The sequence below is a fragment of the Chlamydotis macqueenii genome, chromosome 8 (genome assembly GCF_036417535.1).
Source record: "Chlamydotis macqueenii isolate bChlMac1 chromosome 8, bChlMac1.mat, whole genome shotgun sequence".
Taxonomy (NCBI): Eukaryota; Metazoa; Chordata; class Aves; order Otidiformes; family Otididae; genus Chlamydotis; species Chlamydotis macqueenii.
Window position 1 is genome coordinate 20,750,573 of NC_141563.1, and position 27,354 is coordinate 20,777,926.

The 27,354-nt window shown below is 42.9% G+C and overlaps 1 protein-coding gene across 2 annotated transcripts in view; it reads right to left on the minus strand.

Moving 5' to 3' along the window:
* Positions 1–11,675: 11,675 nt before the first annotated feature.
* The window catches only part of LRRC8D (leucine rich repeat containing 8 VRAC subunit D), a 52,508-nt gene continuing 36,829 nt past the window's right edge, over positions 11,676–27,354 (minus strand). For both annotated transcript variants that reach the window (XM_086753858.1, XM_086753859.1), the window contains exon 3: positions 11,676–14,558. In XM_086753858.1, coding sequence (XP_086609984.1) covers positions 11,986–14,556 — 2,571 coding nt within the window. In that variant the 5' untranslated portion in view covers positions 14,557–14,558 and the 3' untranslated portion in view covers positions 11,676–11,985. The remainder of the gene's footprint in view (positions 14,559–27,354) is intronic.

A 27,354-nucleotide genomic window follows, 5' to 3' on the forward strand; every position in this document is an offset into this window, starting at 1 on the left:
AATGGCATTTGAAGATCCACATTCTGTACTGTATTTGTATTTGCCCTTGGCATTCCTCGGACAGTGAAAATAGAGCAGTTTCACTTGCAGGAGTTTGAAGCCGTGGTGTTTGCCCAGTAAACATCACGTACACACAGACTTTCATTGCTAAAGAGAACTGCATCAAAGTGAAAATATCGCCGGTACTTCTCTAGATCTTAGAGCTTGTACAAGGATATTCTTACAGCAGTTGAAGGGCTGTATTGTGCAACCCTTGCAGCACTGAGCGCTTACCTGCACAACCAGCCCATTGTGAAGGTCTGGCACAGAAATGTTCCCCACAAGTCTGTGGTTTCAATAAACCAGCAAATTAGTTAATCAGAGACGGCAGCATCTCCAAAATGGCCAAGTTCTCAGCCCTGAATTTTAGACAATGCCTTTCTCTGATAAAGTTAGCATAAATGTTCAGTAAAATCCTTTCAGGAAGAAAATGGTCCCCACATAATGACAGGGTGCTGTGGTAGAATGATTCCTCCAAAAGAATGGAAGTTTTGCATCAGATTTTATTAGGGAGGAGGGATTTAGCCAGACTTTTTACTGTTTTAAATTGGCAGCAAAAAAGAAGAAAAAGCGTTCACCCGAGTGATTCATTTCAGCAGCTCCAGGACAGCCTGTAGTTTCTTACAGGGAAATAATTGGGATTCAGGAACATATAAAAGACCACTCCAAATGCCATATGTCTTTTAATCCAACAATAATGTTGTAGGCCACTGTCAGCCTGACTGTGCCAAAGAAATTTCTGCCAGAAAAAAAAACCCTCAAAAACCAAACAAAACCCAAGCTACAGGGAAGAGAAAATAAAGACTGCAGAGATTGTTGTCAAACTTTTAGCAGGTTGAAATCAGAGCTGCTGTGCACAATGGCTCAAGTGTGCCGTTCTCAAAAGGGGCATCTGGAAAAAACAAGCTTTGAATTGTTTTCAACGTGAAGCCAAAAGAATTGAGAATAAACATTTTGGGAACAGAAAAATTACATTAAGAGGAGTCAGGGCAGAAACAGTTCACCTCTACCCCAGCTAGTGATCAAGCTCTGAGAAGCATCCCAGGTTTTTTGGAGGATGATTTCACTGCAGCTCATTTAACCCTTCCCTTTATATGACAAAGCTTTGGATGCTGAGGGGTGGAGAGGCAAAACAGCCCTGCGAACAATCAGCACATTGAACTGCAGGATCTCTTTGCTTTTTGTGATGTGTTAGGACCACTTCCAAACTCCTCATAATAGTCGTATTAATCTCACAAGCTGTGCCTGACTTCAACTCTGCAATGTTAGAAACAGGAGATGTCCACCAGCCCAGCCTTTGACAGCCACTTAGCTGCTGCCTTTGTGTGAGAACTCATAAAGGAAACAAGAGCTGCACCTCCCAGCGTGGCGACTGCTCTGGGAGAGAGTGAGCCACTCCACTCTCTCAGGCTGGGAACACCTTCGTATTTAAAAGTCAGCTCCAAATGCTCAGCTCGCTTTGCCCCGAAATGCAGCACACCCCCAGCAGCCACCAGCATGCAGGCAAGGTGGAGGAGCCCCATCTGCATCCTTTTGAGCACAGTGTTCTCTCTGGAGACACAAAAAATCAGCAAAAGCCAAGCACCAACCTTTTGTCCCTTCCTCTCCTCTGGGTGTCAGTGGCACAAATCAGGGAGGATGGGGGTATCTGCCAGTCCCTCACGCCCCAGTGTGAGCACGGGCAGGACTCAGGGATCCTCTGCCAGCAGTGCCTGAAGCTCCTTCCCTTCTCCTGTACCGGAGCCCATGGCGTGGCCAGCCTCTGAAGGCTGTGCAAGCTCAGACCGCTCAGGCAGTAGCAAACGATAGGACATCTTGCTTGGGGCAGGAAGGAGAGGGGCTGCAGCAAGCAAGGAGCCCCTCAAACAGGGCAAAAGCCAGCAGCTGGGGCATGTACCATGGTCTGGGCCTGTTTGTGTGACGCAACCAAAAAAGTATCTATCAAAGGCTGTAGCTTACACCAAGGAGTCTTCCCTTCAAGCAGATGGTGCCTCTGTGCCTGGACAACACTGCAGGCTGGTCTGGAAAAAGCAAAAAGGGTATGTGCTGCAGAGGATGGACAAAAGCAAGGCAGAGAAACACAGAAATTAGGTTTTCTATCACAGAAAGCTATCCCAAGCTGCCTGTAATAAAGCTGTCACGATGGAGGAATGGAAGCCGTGCTTGTGGCTAGCAGCTGCGCTGCCGCGCTCTGGGCCGTGAGCAGATGCTGTGGTTGCAGTGCATCCCGAGGGGAGGAAGGAGGCTTCCACAGCACACAGTGGCTGTTGGCTCTGCACCAGGGCATTTTGTCAGAGAGCCTCCTGTCCTGACAGCAGCCAAAGGAGGTGCTGCAGACAATAAGAAAATCAGGGCCAAAGCCAGGGCCATGCCATGGCAGAGGTGGTTTCCATGTGTTCGCTAATTCTCCCTGGAGTTCTCTCCCATGAATTTCCTTTGCATCCTCTTGATGATGAACTCTCAGAGCATCCCCACTATGCCACAGCAAGGAGTTTCACAGCTGCAAACCTCCAAAACAAGACCACACCAAAATACTTTTGTACTAAACGAGTGTTTAGGGTTGTTTTTCTTTCCCAAGATGTGTAATTCACAGCTACTGACAGGAACAGAGCCAGCCCTGCAGGCACTGGGGCTGCTGAGGGTCAACGGCCTTGGGGCTCAGGGCATTTTTACCCCAAGTCCTCGTAAACCTGCCCAGCCCTGCTGCACATCCTAGCACAGGGAATCCATCCCGGCTGCCCTGGCCCACTCCACTCGTATACCAAGAAGCAGTAGCTCACACCGAGGCCTGTTAGCTGCTGAGCACTGGAAGCTCACACCGAGGCCTGTTAGCTGCTGAGCACTGGAAGATCATGCTGGCATTTTCTTAGGTCTAAAATACCGTGGCCAGCAGGATAACAAGTGGAGAACCAGTGTCTACACACTTTTTTCCACATCGCATAGGACTGCCATAGTTTTATAACACGCAGCACCTAAGTTCAGTCTGCATCTGTCTGCTTGTCCTTTAAGCTTCTTTGCACACTTAAGTATTGCACAGAGCTAATCACACTGCCAACATTTTGCTAACGATAGCAGCAGCCCTTTAGGCTTTCAGGAGCACTTACTGCAGCCTAACAAAACTGCAGCAATGCTCGATCTCTGAGGTCTCCTCCAAGCCAGCCCTTTCTCAGTTCGGTGAGGAGAGAGCAGCAGATTCTAAAGCTAAAACGCTCATTTTGGGACCCTCTGAGTCCCACACAGGCTGTTCATGGGCGTTTCACACACCATGCTGTCTGCTGCCAAGCTCCTCTAGGGAAGTCAGCAATTAGCAACCCTGTAATGAATGTTAAAAGCATTTAATTAAACAAAAATATTCAGAGTTAAAGATGTTGCTAAGGCTGACACAAAGTACCACAGGCAAAAGGACCTTGTCTACCTGGGACAGTAACATGGAATGTCTTCCTCTGAAGATGCACGTACCTTTCACTCGGTGTAATTCTTCTGTGGGGTAACTCTTGCAGAGACACTCCATCTGGGAGCGTACCTGCTCCGCTGGGGAAGACGCGGCCAAGCTTAGCTTGACTGCCTGGCAGGGAGGAGGAAGGCAGCTTTCAAACCTTGGTCCAGCACTGCTGTCTACATTATCATTCTGCAGTCTTTTAATTACTTCAGAAAAAAATGATTTAATTAAGGCCTCTTCTGTACAGTTCTAGTTTAAAAATGCAGCCTGTCAGCTTTACTGGTCCTAAACTGAGAGAAGAACGGTCGCTCAGAGAGGATGTGCTAAGGCTCCTTACGCAATGCCTGTGTGGACTCCTGGAGCGTCTCTGTCTAGCGGAGATGGCACTGGATCACTGCGGTTTCAGACCACCAGCGCCTGGGGAAAACACTCATGCTCTGTGTGAAGGCTGAAATTTACAGTGAGAGGGACCCGCACTCAGCCATAAATAGCTTTGAAGGTTTGAGGAACTTTCCCAAGTGTGTGAATTATTCATCCAGACTAGTGCTGGCTCGCAGGGACAGCGCCACCTCATGCCTGTTCAACACACTCAATTTTAAAGCCAATTCACTTAACTAGATTTTAGTACAAAGACAGCTAGAAACATAGCCCATTCTCCTGGGCCAGATCATGCTGGCATTTTCTTAGGTCTAAAATACCCATAAACATTGATACTGACAGCAATCAATTGGCAACCCAGCTGGCCTTTACCTTTTGTTAAACACGTTTCCCAATTTTAATAAGTTAAAACTTGAGGTTCTGAGAGGCATCTGTTTTCCAGCTCTACTGTGCGTTACAGCCCTTCAGACCTCGGTATATACCTAGAGTCTCCACTTGCCCACCATTTTACATCCATCGGACACGCTTGCACTCCTTCCCACTGTGGGAAGGAGTCCACAATAAAACTCTCATGATAGACAAGAACCCAGAGGGCTTGGAGACAAACTACCACCTTCAGATATAGCCCCTGGACCTTGGTGAAGCCAAGCAGCAAACGAGCGAAGCTGAGTCACCCGCCCCTAAGCAGAGGCCCTCTCAGACTCTGCGACACTCTGCCACTCTCCCCTACGCGGCCATCAGACCAAAGCCACCTTGCAAAACTGCCTCTGAATTCCATTTCTGCAGAGGACATTGGGAAGTCGGTGTGGCCAGGCTTTCAGTGGAGCCACCTGCTCAGGAGGGGTAAGCAGGAGGGCTGGGCAACCCAGACACGCAGTGCAACACTCTCGCTCCTGGGGAGCTTTGTTCTGGCTGTGTGTCCCTGGGGTCAGCAGGTCTATGCTGGGAGGCCTCAGCCCAGGTCCCACACCCCATTACAGACACCGCTAATTTTACCGAACTCAATAAACTGAGAGGATTAAGGAGAAAGCAACAGGAGTAACAAAACAAACACACCCAAACAACACAGGAAGAAAGACTGATGGAAGAGGTTTAACCTAGGGCAGAGATAAAAAAACCAAAGTGGTGATGAAGAACCACTCATTGCAGAGGGGGCTGTGACAATCATCAGGTGCATCCTTTACAAACAGGGTGAGAAACATGTGACCCCATTTCCAACAAAGACAGGGGAGGCTGTTAGAACACACAACTTCCATTCTCAGTTCTTTGTAATACAATCGCCCGTTGGCAAAACTGCTTTGCACACTCGAACAATAGAATCACAGCATAGTTTCGGTTGGAAGGGACCTTTAAGGGTCATCTAGTCCAACCCCCCTGCAAGAAGCAGGGACATCTCCAACCAGATCAGCTTGCTCAGAGCCCCATCAAACCTGGCCTTGAATGTTTCCAGGGATGAACCTATAATGTTCTGGTTCAGAACCTTCAACAGCAGGAGCTGTGGGGATGCCTATGGACATTCCATCTTAAGGACGTCATGGAAACCCTTTCCTCAGAGGGCTGTAGGAAGAGCTCGGGTCCCCTGGGGTGCGTGAGATCTGGAGGTGGACAGGACCCCACCAGCCTCAGCATCGCCTGTTCTGCAGCACTCCTATGCAGCAGCCCTGGCGCAGGAAGCTGGGAGGGAGCTTCAGCGTCCCTGTGCTGGCAGGGCTCTGCCCCACTGAGGTATCACCTGCCAGCCAGAGGACAGAATCTCTTTATAAGGGGAAGCTGCATCTCCAAGATTAGACCCTGGCCCTCGATGTGGCCCAGGCTTTCCCTGCGGAGCACTGTCAAGCACGCAGCCAGGGGTCAGCCCTGGGTACGGCTGCACTGGCATAAGCGATAACAGTTCTGCAGGGGTGAGCTTATCATAGAAACTTGCACGGGAGCAGGAGAGGAAGGAGAGCACAAAAGCAGCAGCCACCGCACAGGCATCCTAGGCCCTGTCTGAGAGTCAGGGGGAACAGGAGGAAGGAAAAAAAAAAAAAAAAAAAAAAATGCAAAGAGTCACAAAGTGCCAAGGGTTTGAGCATAGCTGTAGGCAGGAGCAGCTGTAACTTGCACTCCAGATTTTACACCTTCCTTCTAAAACTTCTGAAATTTCAAGCTGGGGGTGAGGACTCTACCTCCTCTCAGGAGTATTTATTCTCTTTTCTTTTTCCTTATTCTGCATTTCCTCCTATTATCATGATACCCATCTTTCAGACATGTTGCTTGGCAATAGGTCTCATTCAACAGCATTCCCTTTATTTTGTAGCTAAGGACACAATCTCATTTGGCATCTGCAACCGATGATGACTCAGGAGAAGCGAGATAAATCCGGCTGCCCCCGCAGAGGGGAGCCCCCACAGGGTGCTGGCAGCAGCCACCACACCCAGGCCTTCTCCCACCCCAGCTCTCCAGCAACACCCTCTGGGCAAGCCAGCCTGGCCCAGGCCAGCAACGTGGGCTCCAGACACACTGCAGGATGGTGTTAGGGAAAAGGGTCATAAAATCCACTTTTACAAACCACCTGAAGCAGCAAAACTACCTGGAACTGGTCAGCAGAACAGCAACATGTCCATGCATTTATTCCTAATGGTTTACACAACCCAGTTCCAACTCAAGATTTTGTTGTTTATGGGCACAACACGTTCATTTTATGGAAACAGACCTGCTCTGTGCTGGAAGACTTCCTGCAAGCAACTGTGGTGTTAATTCAGATGGCATTCTTCCCAAACAGTCATTATTATTAAACCAATAACCCTATGTTACCTCCAGCATCAAGGGGCAACGTGCTGTTGGAGGCAAGACAGAACAAAGGTCCTGGCTGTAGTAATTGCAAAAGGGCTTAGGGGCTGTTCTCTTCAGGGAAGGGAGAGAGATGCAGCCTGGCCAGACTCCAGTGCCTGTGGTTTTAAAGCTCCTCACTTGAGTTGTATTGTGTTGATGTGCAGTGCTAAAGAGCTGCCACTTCTGCACCCATGGCTGGCTGCGTTGCAGGAACTATTTTCAGCAGCTCTCTAGCAGAAACAACATCTCTCATGACTTTTATCGTGGAATGGGTTCATGTTTATAATCAGCTTGGAAAATCTGTTTCTGAGCTTAGTTCTAAAGCCTCATCTTTGCTGCAGAAACAACTGTACTCAGTAACACAGCTTTCCCTCCCTTGAGCAGCATGGGAAATTATTTGCTGTCCTGGGAAATTGGTCACAGCATAAACCCGCAGGGTTTTGCAACATCAGTGTCTGATGCCTTTGGTTTAAGTGCTGAACACACTGTACAAGCACAAGTGGACAGCCTGAACTGGGAACTCTTCTGCAGTGCTAAAATTGCCAATTGTGTAAGCTCATCAGCAGTTCGTGCAGCAATTTTATCAATTCACAGTGGGAGGCAAGGGGTTAATTGCCACGGTTAAAAACACTACAGAATTTGTCTCAATTCTTTCAATTCTGGTAGTCCTAAGGATCACCTTGCATGTTCCTACAGCAAACTTGCTTGAGAAACATTACATTTAAGTGCCATTTCAAAAAGTCTTTCTGAACAAAGAGACCGCCCAGGCTTTGCAAGGGCAAGGATGTCAGCCACCAGCCCACAATGAGGCAGAGCAGCCACAAATGCACTGCACCATGGTTGCGGATGGCATTGCCGTCATTGGAGAATGACACTTTTTTTGCACTGTATCTGTAACCAAACTGATGCTCACTGTCCCTCAGAGCTCTTTTCAAAGGAATCTCAAACTTCACTCCTTCCAAGCTGCTTCGAACGCAATGCATCCACTCAGAAGTCTGTCTCAGTCTGTGCTTCTGCAAACAAATAGGTTAACAAATTTCTAATAATTTGGTTTGGCCTAAAGAGAGCATCAGCAATTGCTGTCTGGCTAAGGTTCTAGCTGTGTTTCTTTCAGGGGGATGATGGTTAAGGAAACAGCTTGCCTTGAGAGGCTGGAATCTCCATCACTATCTAACCCATTCCTACATCTTGCCAGACATCAGACAGGAATGAGTTAGAGAACCTTATGTCTGCATGAGGCAGGGTGGCAGGCTTAAAAACATCTTGAGATACCATCTAGTCCTGCCTATGATAGTTTGCTGTCTACATCAAGTTGTTCTGGGACGACACATTAGAAACGCATTGATAGGGCTCTGCCATGCAGCTAATGATGAGACTGCCTGCGCCTCTTTAATCTTTCTACATGATCTCATTTCCACAGGATTTGGGTTTTTCACAATCATTCATGCATTTTACCTCCATTAAAGAATTACCTCCCCAGCTTATAGACAGGAAATTTAAATCTTTTTAATGGCTGTTTTTCCCCAAGTGAGAAGGTTGTGCCAAAACCAAAAGTAGGTCTTAGGTCACAGGTTTAGCCTCCCTCCTTGCTTTGGACTGAAGAGCAGCGCCATGGTCCATGTTATCTTCAAGGCCAATAGTTGCACAGACAATAATCCCATCACACTGGGCGACAGCAGCCCAGACAAGCTACCCTCAGCCCATCACCACTGCGCCCTATGGCTCTGCCATCAACACTGGGATACCTCAGCAAATTCAAGGCTCTTGTTCTCATCTTTAGCATCCTCATGGGTTCACATCCCACAGACCCAACAGAAGCCTCACGATTCATGTTCACAACGAGCTGCAGAAGAGTTACGCTTGGGACTGTCAGGTTCATGCACAACTCCCTGACTTGAGAAGAGAGAAGTCTGAAAGACAAAATCTGATCCCGCAAAAAATCAGAATGACGGTCGACACCACAGCTGTAGGAGCACCTCGTTTGTTTGACTTAAGTAAAGGAACCATGGTCTAACACATTGCCTTCCCATAACTGTACACCACTAATGTCTGTGCACATCCATGGAAACACAATATACAGAACAGCTATTTCTGCAGGATTTTTGTTAAAAATACAGTCCACAAAGCAGATACCCCCTAAACAGCCATGACTTACAGTGCCTGGGCTTCCCCCTTTGGTAGCAGAGGGCGGCTCAGGACTGCAAAGCCATTTATTTAGCCGCAGGGAGCCTTTCATGAGTGTCAGTATCCTCCCTTACACCAAGAGGCCTGACGCGCTCAGGACAGCCATAGCTTTGTTTGCATCACAGGAGGCATCTTCTAAAATGACAATTTATTGGAAAACTAATAGATCTTCACAGAAAACGCATTACAGTGGCAGAAGCAAAGCAAATGGGCAATTTCCTACTTCCTCTCATTTGAATGAACACCATAATTTTTCTTCCGGGGCCCTACATATATTCTGCAAGACTCCATTAGCCAAATAAGAACAGGTAGGTAATTCAGATTATGTATATGAAAAAATCTGTCCTGAAGTACTGTATTGTATTTAGAAACCATACAAGATTTACTAGGAGCAGCAATTCATTCCTCTTCCTTCTTGGATTATACATACCACAGAACAAGTTCAGCATAAAATACACAGAACTGTTACTATGCAAGCACACTTTCCCCCCCATTAAAAAAAAATAGATTAGAAGAAGATATAAACATCTTATTTATTAAATCAAATAGAAATGCAAAATATATTTCACATGCCTTACATGGAAAAGAGATGAACTTCCAAGACTTTAAAGCAAGACTGTGTCAGCTGACACACAGGAAACAGGAACATTAAACAGTCACAAAGAGGAGGAAGGACTAGGGGGAGGCACATGAGTGTGATGAGCAGTTCCTCCCCACTATGAGAAAGTTCTCCTACAAACAAGAACAGAGTTTATGCTGAGCAAGCGTCACAAGCCTGAAATGAACTTTGGAAGAAGTTGTCTAAAGAAGTACAACTGGCTAATAACTAGTCAAAACAGTGGTCTAAATTATGTATACGATACTCATATGAAGTGGACACAAGTTTATTTTCTTGAACATCAGTAGGGACAGTAGGAGAATTGGAAACATCAAAAAAAGCTTTTAAAAGCTGGATCAATCCATGGCTGCATTCTGTGCAACTCTGCTATTAAAATAAGGAAAAAAAAAAGATGAAAAATAGAATTATTTTTCTAAAATATTTGAGTTACGTTGTCATCCTCCAAATCTTCCTCACTCACAAAATTTCTTGGAAGCTGAAATGACACTCAACAGCAAATACAGAGCATACACCAATAGTATATTCTACAGTTTTTCTAAAGAGTCCATAGTCCAGCAATTTTAAAGTGATCTATGTGCAAAAAATAAACACATGAAAGAGTTTCTTAAAAAACAAAACAAAACATCCACTGCAGCCTTAACTTCTACTTAAAAGAATTCTGAGGATCAGCACTAAATTTCCCAGTGGAGGACAGATCAGTAACTGCAAGTATTCTGCCAAACCTGTGACTTCGTGTTGCAGAACTGTCAACATTCTAAGTTTTCTACCTGCTGGCAAGTGGAAAACAGACTGTATCCCCAAAAGAAGTGGGAGAACCACTATTCATAGAGTCATAGCTCTTCTGGTATACATAGACACGCAGTGCAGGTATGTATTCAGAGACTGCTACCTACAGCTGAGAACAGTCCTCCCAGCATGACTAACAGTAAATGATTAACAATGAAATGTGCAAGATTCATAAGAGCAGTGCTTGAAATGTTCCTGACTGCTCAATGCCCTTAGGCCTAAACTATCCCCTCATGAACAGGGGTGTAAGTCAGGGCAGCTCTGGTGAAGTTACAGTAGAAATCGCTGTGCATGAGGATTTCTGTATGAGAAGAACAGTCCCTTGAACTACAGACTAGTTCAGTCCTGACTGCACTATAATAGGGAATTGTGTTTAAACCGTGAGTAATCATGTAATCATCTCCCAGCATAGTACTTCTTTTCTGCACACATGGAATGTAAATGGGCAAGATTTACAACTGATGATTTTGCAGATTTAATGGATTATATTTCTTTAATGGTTCTGGCAATGCAAACTCAGTTAAAAAAAACAAAAACAAAAAAAAACAAAAAAATCCCATGCTCACTACTGTCTGCTTTTTTCTTTATTTGATGACTGCTCTGGCACACAGGGTTTTCTAACAGTGTGTAAGTGTTTAAAAACATCAAATTACTTGGGCTGGGGTGGGGGAGAAGGGTGGTCCTATGGTTGAAGTCCAGATGTGGAAGACACACCACAACAGGCAATAAAGCTAACTCACCTTGGGTAAATCTTTAACACTTATGTCTCTGTCGTTAGAATAGTAAATGGAGCAGGCAACCCAGTTCCTAAGCAAGGGCTATGAAACAAGACAGTCAGCAACTCACAAAATGCCTTGAGTTTCCCAGATTAAAACTCAGAAGAGGAGCAAAACATGAGCAGCAGAATCACTCGGTGTTTAATGGCTTTCGAAGTCACCTTGCAAAACAGTTCGAATATCAAAACTATCCCCAACTTGAAAGCCAAGTGGCAGTGTTCTCCCTTTTTCCACCCACTTGCTGTGTGGGACTGAGGAGCGTTATGGAAGCTGAGGGGAAGACCAGCTGCAGGAACATGACCAGTCTTTGTCGGTGTGGAGTAGCAGCACATGGGACCACAGAAGAAATCTCACCCAACAACATGAGGCCTTGAGGATGAAGAATGAAGGGAAACACACTTGGCCTGATGCAAACCACATACCTTAATGCAGGAAAACTGTGGTTCTGGTGCAGTTCAAAGCACAGCCAAACGGGTTTCTTTTGCTGAGGATGGCTGAACACTAACAACACACATCAACATGTGTTTCAAGTGCTGTCAGAACCATATCGTATACAACTTTTATCCTTGCTTTTCCCCCCCGCAACGCACTAAAGTAAATCCAGACCTTAAGGAATAACTTGCATAGTAAGAAAAGGTCATCAATTTAATCATTTACTTTAAGCAGGCAAGCAAATTTGTAAACATTCAAAAGCGGCAGCATCCAAGTTACAAACAATTTAAGGAAAAAAGAATTGAAATTATTAAAGGTTCTTTATCCTCTCAAAAATTTTGGAAATAATCTCTTTTAAAACACTGCAAACATTGAACACTCGGTTACATCTCTTCTAATCCTGCTAGTAGTCCTGCCTTCCAAGGAATTCTGCTTTCTAAAACGCATGGTCTCACAACTGCCATACTTTTTAGCATTTGCCCTTTTGGAAGTCAGCTACCAGAGCATTTCACCTCAGCCTAAATCCCATTAGCAAAGGGAATGCTTGTGTCTTGATTCAACACCTCTTTAACTTCCGAGGGCAAAGCGTCAAAGAGGTGATCTTCCACCACGAGCCCGCTTTTCCTGAGAAGCTGACACTGCCCCAGCGTGGCCGGCAGACGGTCCAAGCAGTTTCCCTTCAGTTCCAGATGAGTCAGCTGCAACAGTTGGCTAACTTTATCTGGGATTGAGGTAATACAGTTTTGTCCCAGACTCAAAGTCCTCAATTTAACACATTTAAACAACTGTTTTGGCAAAATGTCGACTTTGTTTCCTGTGATGTGAAAATGCTGCAGATTTTGAAGCAAACCTATTTCCACTGGAATCAATGCAATTGAGTTGTAGCTTACATCTAAACACCTAAGTTTCTGTAAACTGAACACTGCGGCTGGTAAGGATTCGAGTTTGTTATTGGAGAGGTAAAGAGACTCCAAATTCTTTATGTGGGTGATGGAGGAAGGAATGTTGACTATTTTATTGTGCCACAGCTTTAAACAAGTCAATCTTTTTAAGTGCTGGAAACTGATGATTTCTTCAATTGTGCGTATGCTATTTGACTTTAAATCCAGTTCCTGTAAGTTAGAGAGGCTAAAGATGGCATGGGGAATTCTCTCCAGTTCACAGTTCTGCAGTTCCAACTCCGCAACGTTAGTCATTTTCTTAAGGCTATTGAGTACCACAAGCTTAGTGCCGTCATTATGAATGACTAGTTTTGTCAGATGTGGTGCCACATCTGTGATATTGGGGGGAATTTTGGTCAAATTGCTCTTCACGTGGAGAATTTTAAGGTGTCTCAACTCTCTGAGAGATTCAAGCCCTATCATTTTATTGTTTTCAGAGTTCAAGTTGCCTATCAAGTACAATTCACGGAGGTTTTTGAGCAAATACACCCACGCAGGAATTTCTGCAACATCTGTGAATTTCACATGAAGGCATCTCAAGTGGTCCCGCAGGAAGCTGAAGGCAGTCTGCTCGACCTTCGCAGGGCAGTGGCACAGATGAAGCTCCTGAAGATTTGTCATCTGGGAAATTTTTGCTGGGATTTTCGCTTCAGGAATCAGCTCCAGTTTCAACACATCCAGATCTGTCAGATCAAACACTGCATCGGGGACCCCCGACAGCATGAAGAGATGCAACTCTTGCTTGTCCTGGGCGTTGCGGGAAACATGTTGCCGCAGCTTTTCAAATGTCCATTCATGGTTTAAACTAATTTCCCGTAGTTTGTTCTCACTTACCTCTGACAAAAAGACACCAAATCGCTTAGAATACAGCTGGTCATACTGATCTACCATATGCAAGAGAAATGCAAAATCGTTTTTGACATCAGGGATATCACTGAAGCTACTCTCTTCTCTGACCTTTTCAAAGGAATATTCTTTTAAAGGTATTCGGAACAGCCAGAAAAGCGTGTAGAGGCAGATAAAGCCATAGACACAAATAAGGGAAATATAGCTGATAAGCAGCTTCTTCAACATGTAAGCCATGTTGTGTGTACATTCAAACTGTGTGTAGCCAATCAGATGCTCCACTTTTGGGTTGCAGATGTGTTCAAAACTAATGGTGTTGACAAAATTTGCAGTATAGCAGAGAATAAATATGAACTTGACAGTCTTGATGACAGTTTGGCCAACATAGAGCTTGTAAATCAGATCACTGTCCTCCACATGAGCCCGGAATTTACGGACTTTCTCAAACAGCGCTTTGGCTTGTTCTCCGTCTTTCTTATCTAAAATAGTGACACTGGGAACCTCGATCATCGGCTTGTCAGCTGAAAATTTGAAGCCAGACTTTGTTATCATGGGAGTGCTGGCACTTGGGCTTCCTTCGTCACTGCTAGTGGAAACATACTTGGGCAGGGACTGCGCACCAGTTAGCCTCTGTTTGTTCTCCTCAGAGTCCTCACATGCGGTTTCAGACAACGCTTTTGTAGTCCAAGGGGACTCAAAGCACTTCCCTAATATAGACACAAAATGCTCAATTTTTGAGCAAGTCTTGGGATACTTGAACCAAAAATTGCTACTGACTATTAAAATGATAGTATGGATGAGAACAAGATAGGGAAAATACTTTGAATACCAAGGAAGAGCCAAATGATAGCACATCTGGTTAATAAATACGTACTGCTGAAAATCCAAATTTGTTTTACGGCCTAAAGAATCTCTCTGCTCCTTCTTCAGCTCCTGCCCTGATTCAGGGGGTTGATACTGAGAAGAGGTAGCTCTGCTCAGAGGTACGTCAGGTGTTACAGTAGGGGCACTTCCGCAGGAAACCGTTCTCGTTGATGCTTCTTCTCCTTGACCAGTGGTTGTTTCAACAGTGGTAAAGTCAGCCTTTCCTGACGCGCTGGGTTGTGCTTTTGAATTTACAGTAGACTGCAACACTGGCAAGCAGACCACCTGGTCTTTGGTCAGCTGCATGGTTCCAGCAAAAATGGCAACCATTAACATAACAACAGCCAGATAATCCATAAATACATCCCACCATGGTTTCAAGATACGGTAAGTTGGCTGGATGTCATTGAGCGATGCAACTTCTGCAAGGGTAAACATTCCTACAAGAGAAAAAGACAAAGTCAGTATTGTTGACTAGTGAGCAGGATATTTTAACATTTAATAACAGTCACACCATGACATACAGATCCTCAGAAGGTTCCAGTTTTCATTGTTTTGTTGCCTGTCACACACTGTCCAGCATTCCACTCAACACTTTTCTCAAAGGATATGTAAAGATGTATTACTTCAGCATCAAAATAGACGTCGTCTGACTTCAGGCCAGGTGATATTTACCTATCTTTGCCACTTCACAGTACAAGCACCTAGGCCTGCCTCTGTGCAGCCAAAATATCTGAAAGGTAAGGTGCTGTAGCTGATACATATTAATAACATGAATAGCAACAATTGATTATACTGCACATCTGATTCTAAAAAAATTACTGCTTGAGTCTGAACATGTGAAATCCAGCACAAACATTATTTTGTAGTACCTTGCATTCAAACAAAATCACATTTGTTAAATGCTTTGCACCTTCCTTATGACTTGCACAGCAGATTTTAGGTCTCTTAGATTACAAGCAAGGTCTCTCATTTCTTTTCCATCTAACACAATAACAGTCAATGTCTCCCACTCCTTGCTATTGAGCATCCACATTGCTTACCAGATTGATTGGCCCCTTTCCCTTAAGTACCACTGCACAAGGAAAAGTCTTGCAGTTATTACATTAATATTTGGCAAAATTTTTAAATGTGTTTGGATGTTGTACAGTGAAAACCAGTTATCACCCATTCATTGGACCAAGCGGTACTGTATAAACTTGTTTCCCCAATTAATGAAGAAATAATCCTTCCTCAGAAAAATCCAACCCAGCTAACCAAGGAAAATACCCCACAACTCCTTCTTGACATAATAGGGAAAATATTTTTTTCAGATCATCATCACAACCTGGTGATTATAGAGGAAGCTGGTTAGTCCAGGTAGCACAGGAGCAGGCAGCAAGGCTTTGACTTTAAATGAAATGTATGCACTGTCAGACAAAGTGGCAAACTGATCATGTGAGAATCCAAACCTCTTTGTAGCTCTAAACAGCTTGCTTTGCTTTTTGTTTTGACAAAGTCTAGAGGACTCAAATGATCAGCTTTTTAAAAATTAAGCTTCCTGTGCAAGCAGGATGTGGTAAAATCATCATTTTAACTGCTGAACTTGTGACATAAATTTGTCATTTCTAAAGTAAAATACGCAGCTTGGAGTGCACATGGAGTGGGAAAGGAGACAGGATGTACATTATCACACAGTCTGGCTCCCTTTGATTGGGAAAACAGCAGCTCAGCAGAGCTCAAGGAGATCAAAGCAGGCAGTATAAAGATGCACCAGATTTATTATTTTTAACTTGTAGCATAGCAATTCATACAGACCCACACCTTAAAAACCTTAAATGACAGTGTCACAGGCAATGAATATACAACACAGCAGCTTGATTATTTCTGGTCTACGTTCCTCTGAGGAAAAGACAAGACATTTCTGTAGGCAGAACTCAAACATCAGCTACTGTCTATACAGTCAAAGGCATGCATTAACCTCAGTCCTTCCCCAGACCAGCGCAAGCAGCTCCCACGATCTCAGTCTGCGGGAAAGGCCAACAGTTGCCATGAGGGACCCCAGCATGGAGCTCATGATGAAAGCATCTCCTCCACCACAGGGAGGGATCCAGCCCCTGGCCTCCCACACGCTCCTGCCACGAGCTTTTGCTGGTTTTGCATACCTAGCCTGCGATTTGGTGAAGGCAGCCAGGGGGGAGAGGGTTTTTATCTCACTGCAGTACTCATCTCAGTCGGTGCCATTGGCACAGTTGCCAAAACATAAGAGTTAGGGGTCAGTTCCTCAAGGAATGGTCAGAAGGAACTTCTAGCTCTCTATTTTCCAGTGAACAAATTAATGTCAAATACTCCTCCCTCATCAATAACACAAGCTGTTGGTGTCTTACAGTTCTCCCAGCTCCACAGGAGCCTCCTCCAGGCAGCATGGCTCCTGAGCCTTTCTCCACACACCACCCCAGGGCTGTGGTTGCTATAGGAAGTGCTGAGGAACACAGACCAGTAACACACCCCACAGTACCTCACGGTGCTTTACTTGAGGTTAGCTACAAACTCCCATTTTCTTTAACATCTCCCAGAGCTTACCTAGACTGAGTCACAGCATGACTGCTTGCCCAAGAATTGCTACCTTTGACATTTAAATAACAGCCCTGTGCAAAAAGAACAGCATTAGTCATTTGTACTAATGTGAACAAATAGATAAAAAGGACTCTTCCTTACTCTTAAGGCACAACTGCCACCTGCCCAGGACAGGAGAACGACAAAACAGCAGAGAGTTTTGTTTTGGTGGGGTGGGGTTTTTTTTGTTTGTTTCGGTTTTTTTTCCCCTCCCCTACATGGATTTTTTTTTCTTTCTTGGAAGCTGTTTGGAAAGGATGCTCTTACAGATCTCCAGGCTGTTTTCACTGTGGTCTCACCCACCTTGGCAACCACAAGAACTTCTCGTCCACGAAGTTACTACTGCAACAGTTCAACAGGACAGCAGAGAGCCCAATGCTGAGCAAGGACAAGTCATGCGTGCTTACTACAGCCATGCCTCTGCATATAGAGCTGTGCAATGTGCAGGGAAGAGGCAAGCAGGATGGGAAGGAGGAATGAGATGAGCTCTGTAACAAACATGGGTAGCTGCCACTTCTTGTTCCTCTGGGGCTAGCCTTTCCCTCAACTTTGCACTAGCTAATTATGTGGGAAGTTACGTGATTGCAGTTTGGGCCACAACCTGCAGAATTCCTCTCACAGAATGAAGGTGATTTTTTTTTTTTGCTTCTGCCATGAGAGTACACGGATAAAGCACTGAAACCCAAGCACTGCAGACATGGCTGCTCTAAGCAACTGAAATAATGGAAAAAAGAGAGCACAAAGTGGTTCTAGCCAAAGACTGAGAAAGAACAATAAATAAAGCTACAGCTAAAAATCACCTCTACCAGACTTCTGTCTTACACATATATAAAATTATTTCAAAAAAAGGTTAGGAAATACAACACAGCCCATGTAATCCTCTTTGTGAGGCTGCAGGCAGCATGGTGTAACAGGAGCTTTACATTGAGAAGGACCACATTCAATGCTCCCAACACATCTTTTCTTTCAAGTTACTGATACTCACAGAAGAGCTGCTGTTTTGGCAGAGATTAGCAGCTATAAAACACAAAAACCCCTGTGTGGCATTACTGTCTGACACTGTGTCTCATAAAAGACAGGCAGACCTTTTTCTAGCTAGCAAAAATCAATTCCAGGAGCAGAAAACAGGTTTCTGTCCCCACATGTCTAAAATATTTAAATGCTCTGAGTCTTAAAAACCAAAAGAAAAAACTATAAACCTACACACAGTATAAGACACATTCTGACTGACAGGGTGCAAATAAATTTTATATTTTCTCTCAAATCTGTCATTACATGCATTTGTGTTAGATTTCACTAAACTAATAACCATAGAAGTTGACTTTTATTTTATTTTTTGCAGATGCTTAGAAATCAAACTATTGGGTATTCAGAACAACAGGTCTCTACAGTAATGTAATGTTTTGGGGTTTTCTTTATTCCACAGTTAAATTTAAACTACTTAAAGCTTTTAAAAATTGCTTTTAAAGCTTACTGTCCAGAATATTCCTTGGAGTAGGTAGATAGTATTTTCATCACTAATTTTCACCTCCTTTTAAGGGTGCCAGATCAGGGTTGGAGTTTCACAGTAAGCTGCATGGCATAAGGGGAAAAAAAAAGAAAAAGGGGAAAAAAAAAAGTAAGGAAAAAACCAAACAAAAGACATAAATGCCAGTCTGTGTCTGGCAGGCAGAGCCTGCAACTCCCTGCCACAGGTGGTCTCCCCTCAAGACAAGGGCAGGCTTCATTCACAACTTTCAGTGCAAAAAATTCTGTAAGCAGGTAGCTCAAACTGAAGTACAAAGTACTGTGCAGCTGAAAAGCCAAAATGTCTGATTTCTCGTGGTGAAAACATATTTCCTTCAGCCCTTTTCAGGGCTTGCAAGACACTGAACGGACCTTGAGGCTTAGCAGAACATGGGGTTTTGACAGACTGAGATGTAGACCCAACTAGAAAATTGCGGTTCTTGAAGAGAAATATTTTTTGAATTCCCAATATCAAATTTCAGGACACAGGCTCCTTTTGAAAATACTATATTTTAGTCTAGTTTTAATAAGCACAGATTTTAATTCAAGCCTATTGCAGTATGATCTTTAGGGCTGCACAGCTACACAAAATAAGGAAGACCTTTGCTTTTACTAAATAATCCTTTTTCCTCTGAAACCCTTTGTGTCCAGTTCTGTAACCTGGATGATGCTCTAGGATAACATTAACCTCTCCCAGCTCCATCCATTACCTCCAGCTGTCTATAGGGTGCATTCTCTCTCCCGGGAAAAAAAAAAACAAAACAAAACCTAAATTCTTAACCTAAACAACTGCAACTGTTCTAAGCACAACTGTTTTTTGCTACCTTCTAAGATTTTATGTGGAAAAACTTAAAGTTCTGAAAGTAGCGTAGTACTATCTCCCCTTTTTATTGCTAATATGATATGGAGCTCTAGAACTAAAACCACTTTGTTTATTTTGTTGTTACATAAGTTACAATGAAAACAAATTATAAAAGGAAAAAAGTAGACAGTGACAATACAATTGTTCTAAGTTACAGGCCCACATTAAATCAGCAAGGGTAACAACTAATTTCATAAATCACACTTACCCAATTATAATCCTTTCATTAATCTTTAAGAAGAGCTATAATAGAAAGAGCTCAGAAAGTGATTAAGCTGGTGAATTTTTCTGATATATTTCAGACTATAAATGCTCAAATACAAAGTGGACATATTGTGATTATTTCTTAAGAAAGTGTTCTAGCTTAAATACAGAAGTCAGAGGAAAAGGAAGCAGCAGATTGGTATGTCACTAATGTTTATTTACATCCTACTTCTTCCTGTACTTACTGATAACTGTCATCTGTCTGCCCCTCTAATTCACTGGTCCTCCTGTTTTAAAAGCCTATTTAAAGTTAAAGCAAATTCAAAGTTAGAACAAACAAATAAAAACAGAATTGTAGCACATGAACCTCTCATTTTACTTTCAGGTTCCCAAGACTCTGCACAAGCCCACTTTGTTTAGGGAAACAAAAAGATTCTTGAATTAGCCTTGTCACCGCAACTGGTCAAAAATTTACTAAAAAACAACAGCAACAACAACAGCAACAACAACAAAAAAAAACAACAAAAAACCAACAACAACAACAACAAAAAAAAACACCCAAGAAAACAAACCGCACCACATTTCCAGTTGAAAAGAAAAAGAGTGCTACCACGAACAAAATTGTTTTCTCCCTTCCCACAGGAAATTTAGGAGAATAAAAGTTTTCCCATAACTAAAAGGCTTTGCTAGCTTGCTTTTGATCAAGTGACCATAGGCTTAAATTTATTTGCACTGCATATTTTACTCCCTCTTTCCACCAACCATTTCTACTTCCTTTGTTTTTCTATGTCTGCAATATCCTATTAAGGCAGGCAATTAGACCTTAATGCGATAAGAATGGATTACGAAGATTCCTCTTAGCCAAGATGCTGCAAATATCAATTGTTCCACAGACAATCTGCAAAGATCAAAAATACGACACCATCCTTTTTTTTTCTTCTTCCCCACAGAACCAGTTGTAAGGAGCCCCAGAACTCTTGTAAAATAATGCATAAAGACAATTCAGAAAAGTGCCTCTGAAGGAATGTATGCAGTCTGAACATACAGACACATTCATTGCCTGCACTAGTTATTCAGTTTCTAAGATTAAGAGAAGTTTAAAACAAACTGAAGGGCGTTTAACCAAAACATCAGTAGGCTTTGGGATCTAGTAACAGAGGAAAGTTGTCCCTGCTACTGTAGCTGGGAATAGTAAAACTATTGCTAGCTGGATTTGCAGCTCCCAGTATGCCGGCTGAGGCACTGCCTCTGGAAGGCTGTAGAGAAGCAGCAGCCCATTTGGAAAAGAGGAGTTAACTCTGCTGCTTTATTCCGTGGTGATTATTGTGCTTTGCTCTACCTGATCCGCCTCAAGTTACAAAACCAGCTTTAGGTACAACTCTGACTACAGCTTCTCTTCTCAAGCATCCTGCAAATCAAACCCCCAAATTCAGCTAAGCATGGTTTTGCACATTGAGCGCCCCTATTGCCTGAAAAAGCTCAAGAAACATTCCACAATAAAATACAACATAAGTATTTTTATAGTGTTTCGCTACTATATGAAATGTTTTGCTACTCCCCTCAGCAATGGAAGGTATTACAGAACCTTCAAGTACCACCGGAACGCAAGGATTACAGCGCGGCTCACCGTACCAGATTCTTCCCAATTACTGCTCAGGGAGATGAGAAACAGACCTAACATAAGAACCTGCATGGAAAGAGACATCCATGTTTTTTTTTTCCCCACCAAATTAGAATGACAAGAATTCCCACTCACTATTTCTTTCCTGAACATGTGACAATGACAAATTTACCAAATCAAATCTGCAAGGTCTGGGTTGGTTTATTTTTGTTTGGCTACCCCTTGACTGAGCAAATTATTACTTGTTTGGCCTATTTGATATTCCAGGCTAAGCAAATTTCTATGGGATGGGATATTCATCTGTATGATTTGACTTTCTTGAAATTAATTGCATGGCACCCTGAAGGTAGTATTTTAGAGATGGTGTACCACAAGACGCTCGTGGGTGTAATGGATGATAACTGAATAAGGGAAAAACAATGAACACAAAGCTCACAGGAGATTTCCTACAGAGAAAAACATTCCAACTAAGGGACAAGAGTTCCACAATAGCTTTTAATTATAACTAAATCTCATGATATAAATATATATGGAAAAATATGATGCTGCTATCGGTTAACATACTTACATGATTAAGGAGGATTATTAGCACCACTCATACACATTATTCGAGAAACACACAAAACCCAAACAAAACCCCTCACAACAAATCCATCTCCTCAATTCCCACATCCCACTGCCCAAATTGCACAGCTATAATTTTGGACTTTCCCTTAAAGAGAATATATATTCTCTGATACAGACTGTAAATCATTTCCCCAACTAAGGAATCATCATTTTCACAAACAACATTAAGCTGACTGACAGTGATCTGGTAAACAAAAAATTATCAAAATCTAATTTCTCTCAGACTGCATACAGAAATATTAGGCTTCAGTAAGTTGGAGACAAAAATAAGAGTCTTGCTTTATATAATCAATGTCAAATTAGTACCCATTTACAAAAACTAAATCTATAAAAAACCTTTTTTCTTTTTAAAAAAATCTTTAAAAATTCTGCCCTTCAAAGCTGGGCTTTTTCAGGTTGTGTAACACTCTAACCTACTTTTGGATCCTGCTATTTAAGTGTTTACACGGAATCTTCCTTGTTTACCAGCTCTTTGAAGGTCTAGTGCTATACACCACTCCTACACAGACGGTTTTGTAATCAATGTGATATTTAAAAAGCAGTAATAGCAGCCATAATTTCCCTAACAATAAACTCAATTCTTGCCTTGCTGTAAATGACTGGAGAGATCTGCGTAAGGATGAGTTTCAAAACAGGAGCCTAGTGCTGTACTTCTGACCAGCTCCCCAAAGCACCCAAAGATTATTAACACAATTAACTCTGCGTTTGCCACATGCACAGAAAACGAGCAACTTCCCACTTTGCCTACTGCAGTCCTCCTGAGCAATGCTCTTACAAGAGGACTGCTTTGACAGAAAGTATGAGCTTCAGTTTTTATTCACATTTATCAGTATCTTTCAGAATATGGCTTGTCAGTTTTTGATCCTGAAAAGCTCAGAGATCCTAAGCTGAACGTTTAGCAACACTGCTCCATTCTCACTTTACACAGGTTTGTAGCAAAGACCATAAAGGGCATGTGAGAAGAGATGGGAGAAGGAAACAAGAGCAGAGAGGAAAGCGGTCCTTGAGCATCCCTCTGGGTGAGTCTGCAGCTGGTACAGAGCTCAGTATCACAACTGTCTGTGTTACAATTCAAGTCAATTACCCACATGTGATTTTACAGTTATAAAACAAACCACTTCACAAGGCAATATGCAAGAAACCAGGAGAAATGACTAATGAAGCTAGAACCCAACAGGGGTAAATACTGAACCTATGCTTTTCATATCTGCAACAGTCCACAAACACACAGGCACTGGACAGGCAATTTCTCTTGGGAAGAACATGAACCTCACATAGCACAACTGCCTGAACAGAAATCCGACAGCAGAGCAACAGGGACCTTGCAGATAAAGGCAAAGAACATGCTTCAGGGCACCTCGGCACACGTGTTCCAAACCTTACATTGCTGTGACAACCGCTGTTATTTATGAAATACCGATTCACCCTTCTCTTATCCGAGGCAGTGCATCACCAGTGATTGAAGGACCGACTCTAATGCTGAGTGATCACATTTCCAATAGCATTTTTTGTTTTACCTAGCCAGACTAGAGCAAAAATAGTGAGTGGACACTTTGTATTTCATTTCACAGAATTCCTAAAATATACCCAAACCAGTCATCTTCAAAAGACAGCCTAACACGAAGCATTTTTACTCAAGTACAGACACAACCGAAAGTTACTGCAGTTGATTTAACCTGTGCTGACATGGACATAAAAAACAATTAAAAGTTACACCATCCAATAAACTCTCACATCTGCTCGTGCTCAAGTGTTAAACGTGTAATCCCATTGCCATTTCAAAATCTGCTGTTCCCCTATCTTTTAGCCAGTGGTGTTTCTGCAGTGTTTTCACAACTGCTATCAGAAGTACAGGAACACACAGTAAACATCTGGTGCTTCTACTGACCAGAGCACTTTGGGAATTTATCAAGATGCAAAAGCAAGCTGCACCAAAATAAAAGCACATCTGGTAACTCTAGTCCCTAGAGGCTGCTTTTTATCACTAAAAAACCCCAGTGATACTATTTTTTTAAAAAGTAATTAAAAGGATTGGAAGAGAAAAAGGAAAAAAAAAATCCCTAAATTATATTTCCTTTCTAATTTAGAAATCTGAAAACCAGAACAGTTAAAAATAGCTTAGACCCTGAGATGTTATTTGAATTTGGTTTTAGATAAATAAGTCGACATGGCTACAAAGTTTGTTATATGACATAGCTTGATCTCAGGTAGAGCTGGCACTCAGCAGCTCATGCAATTCCTCTGAAAAATAGTCCTGACTGATCCACAGCCATACACGCCGCCAGTCTCTGTTTCATCTTGTTCTGGATTCACTTAGAACTGGGGCAACTTCAAAAGCAGTAAGAAATTGAACTTGGCATGGAGCTACTAGTTTGGTGATTGTAAGCCACAGAGTGTAAAGATACAAATCTTATTACAGGATATATTAGTACCTTTAAGTACACACCCTAAACATACCTAAAGAATAGGAGAGACAGCTTACCAAAGAAAAAGAAACATGTTGCTGAAGTTTGCGTTGCTGTAGGTTTTAATAGTCTCTCTTTAAGGGCAAAATGACCCCTCCACCCTAACTCATGGTACTAAAGTCTAGGTTTACTTAATTTCTAAACTGTATTCCCATCAGAATGGAAGCAAGTTTACTGACTAACTAAAGAAAATTATTTTCAATTAATACTTTTATTCTTTTTTATTTTTAATGGACATGCCAGCGACCTTGCACTGGAACATTTACAGCATCCTTACAGAGATCTAGAGCCAAGAGTAGACAATAAGTTCCTTTAACTAAAGAACAGGCTCCATTGTTCCCCTCCACCCCGAGCTGGTTCATCTCTTCAGATAGAACAGCAAACACAGCGACTCTCACTGGGTTACACATTAAACACAAGTTTTCATACAGAAGATTTGCACACATATGAACTACTGTATTTCAAGCACCCACAGCAACACTGCCACTGCATCCACTAGCTAAACGCAATCTAGAAAAGGTCCCACTTAAATTAAAACAACAAAAACAAATTAAAACACACACACACACACAAAAACACCACCAAAAGCCTCTCAGTGCACAAGAAGCTACACATAATCACCTGCCTCCTGCTCACGTATCACAGTTCATCTATTTCTGCCAAGATCTTTTCCCTGGCAAGAGCAGTAGGAAGGAGCATCAAGTACAGCTAAGAATCAAGATATGAAAAGCATGCTTTAGGTCCACCTTTCCTTTTACCCACTATGACAACATAGAGCTGCCTTGATTTAAAAACAATGAAAAAAGGAGGCAAGTTTGCAGCTCATTAAATAGACTGCATCCTCAGTTTTCAAACACAGTCTCTCCAGCTTTTTACCGGACAAGTCAAACTATGTTCCTACTTAAATGTCACACAGCTTCTTCTCTCCCCGGGGAGACTTCCTTACTCCAGGCAAGGACTAGCTGTAAAGCCATGTCACAGAAACCACTCGAGATAACTGCTAAGCAGTCTCCGACTCCCTCCCACCACCCTGTCCCCCCAACCATGGGCAGGCATCGGACAACAGACAGCCTCCTCCTAACACTACCTGCTCTTTATCAGGCAAAGAGATCCTCTGTGCTTTGGATGTCCTGCCAGATGGGTAACAATGATGATTTCTCATATAAAACTGATTAACAGATGAAGGATAACTTATTAATGTTACCGCATTCCTGCCAAGCTTCCAGTAGCCGAATCTCCAGTGGTTTCATACCAGGAAAAATGCCTGCAGCTGAAGCATTTATTCTCAAAGGGATTTATTTAAGTTTACTATATTTCTTTTTCCTCTTCAAAACTTAAGCTGCTTTTTGTAAGAGGTAAGGTATTTACTTAGTCCATCTAGTCCCATAATTGTTTGGTTCAGGGTGTGTACTTCAACCTCAGTACTTAAGCATAAAAAGGAATTACACTGCAACACATTTTGGAGGCTGTTTTGAAGTTTTGCTGATGAGTTCAGATCACCACCTTCCTTTTTATGCTGTATTTTCTCAAAATTCCATTCAAAACATTGCCTTAAGAATAGAAAGAAGTGTTCCAAAAGACTTGCTGTCTTCTCTGAGATTGCAGCATTCCTGCTCTAACAAGCAAGCTTCCAGCTCTGCAAAAAGGTTCAGTAAGGATCAATTGGCTGCTTGCTGCCATTCACCAGCCCCAACAGATCCATACAGCCTCTAATTTAAATATTTACTATTGCTAAATTTGTATTGTTTGACCCAAACACTCCAGCTGGAATTGTAACCTCTGCACTGAGGGCTCTCCAGCGGGGAGCAGGCAGACAACTCTTGTCCCCGAAGGCTTGAAATCTAAAAGTGATTATTTGTTAGGCAATGACAAGCATGTTTGTGGCCATAAAATTCAAAGCAAAAAACTAAAACAGGCTTCCAGAAAAAGACAGAAGAAGTAGGATAGCAGTATGATTGAAAGTATAATCAAACTTAACATTGTAATGCACTGCTATCTTAAAAGAAGCTTAACATTATGTCCAGATAAATCCGTTTACAGTTACGGCATTCCTATATACTTAACCACACTCCACCCCACTGGTTTGAGGATGATGCTGTCTCAAAAATAAGCACTAAACATAACAGCTCTTGAAACCTACCTTTCCAGTAAAACAGACAGTGAAGCTTTCCTTTCCAGTCAAATCTGTTTTAAGACAGACAATGAAGCTTTCCGAGTACATACTTCACTTCAACTCAAATTGAATAAAATATCTCCTTAAATATCTCCTTTCTATATATTTTTTTTTCAAATCTCATCTACAGACAGATGCCACTCCTGCTCCAGCACTTAGCACCTTGCCATGATTACTACAGCCTTCCCTATGCACTCGCAATACTGTTTTTGGCAGCTGCATTCACAGACACGCAGTCATGTACCATGTCATCGTCTGTCTGACTTTTACAGCCAACGTGCTACCTGCCTGGATGGCAAATGGGGAAATCCGTCCAGAGGCAGCTTTTCTCATTCTGCAGGCAGCTTCCCCTTACCCCAGGTGCTCACCATTTGAATTTGTTTTAGCAAGCTACTCATCATTTAAAGCAGCACAATAGCCACTCCCCAGCTGCTACAGAAAGAAAAGAGTTGCCTTCTAAGTGGAGAAAAACAAAACTGTCAGGTTTTGGTGTTGCAATTGTTTCAATACACAGCCAAACTACGTAATTTTCACATCCTCCAGCAGGCCCCAGTCAGGTCCCCAGGAGGGTCTGTGCAAGTGTGGGTTACCAGCAAGGCAAGCTCAAGATGCAGCACTACCGTCATAACAGCCTGAGAGAATAAAGGTCCTTTCCTTCTCAACCATCTTCTAGCCCCTCCACAAGCACACTAAGGCTTCAAAAAACAGGGGAAATTGAAAGTCTGAGCTTGTCCAAGTACATCACAACTGATTTTAGAGTCCTGGCTCTCCTTGTGCCTTCCACCACGCACAACGCAGCTCCTTGCTGCCCTGGTGTCCCGTGTAGAACAAGATGGAGACTCAGGACTTGCCTACGGTAAATTGTTCTTTAACATCGTTTCTAGCACTATTTCTATAGGCATGTGTGACAGACAGAGCATCACCTACTCACACACATGAAGCAGGAACAATGGAGCAAGTGTTGCTCCTATCTTGTAAAGCACCAGAAAACACCAGTTCCAGTGCAGTAGCAACGGTGGTAGGAGACAGGACATCCAGTGTTCCCCTCCCACAGGCATAGAGACCTGCTCAGACTCGCAAGTGATCAAGTGGCATGGCCCCTATGGGCTTGCAAACACTCCTCACTTGGAACAGGGTAGCCTGGAGCCAACCTGCAACTATCAGGAGGCAGCAGGGATTACTT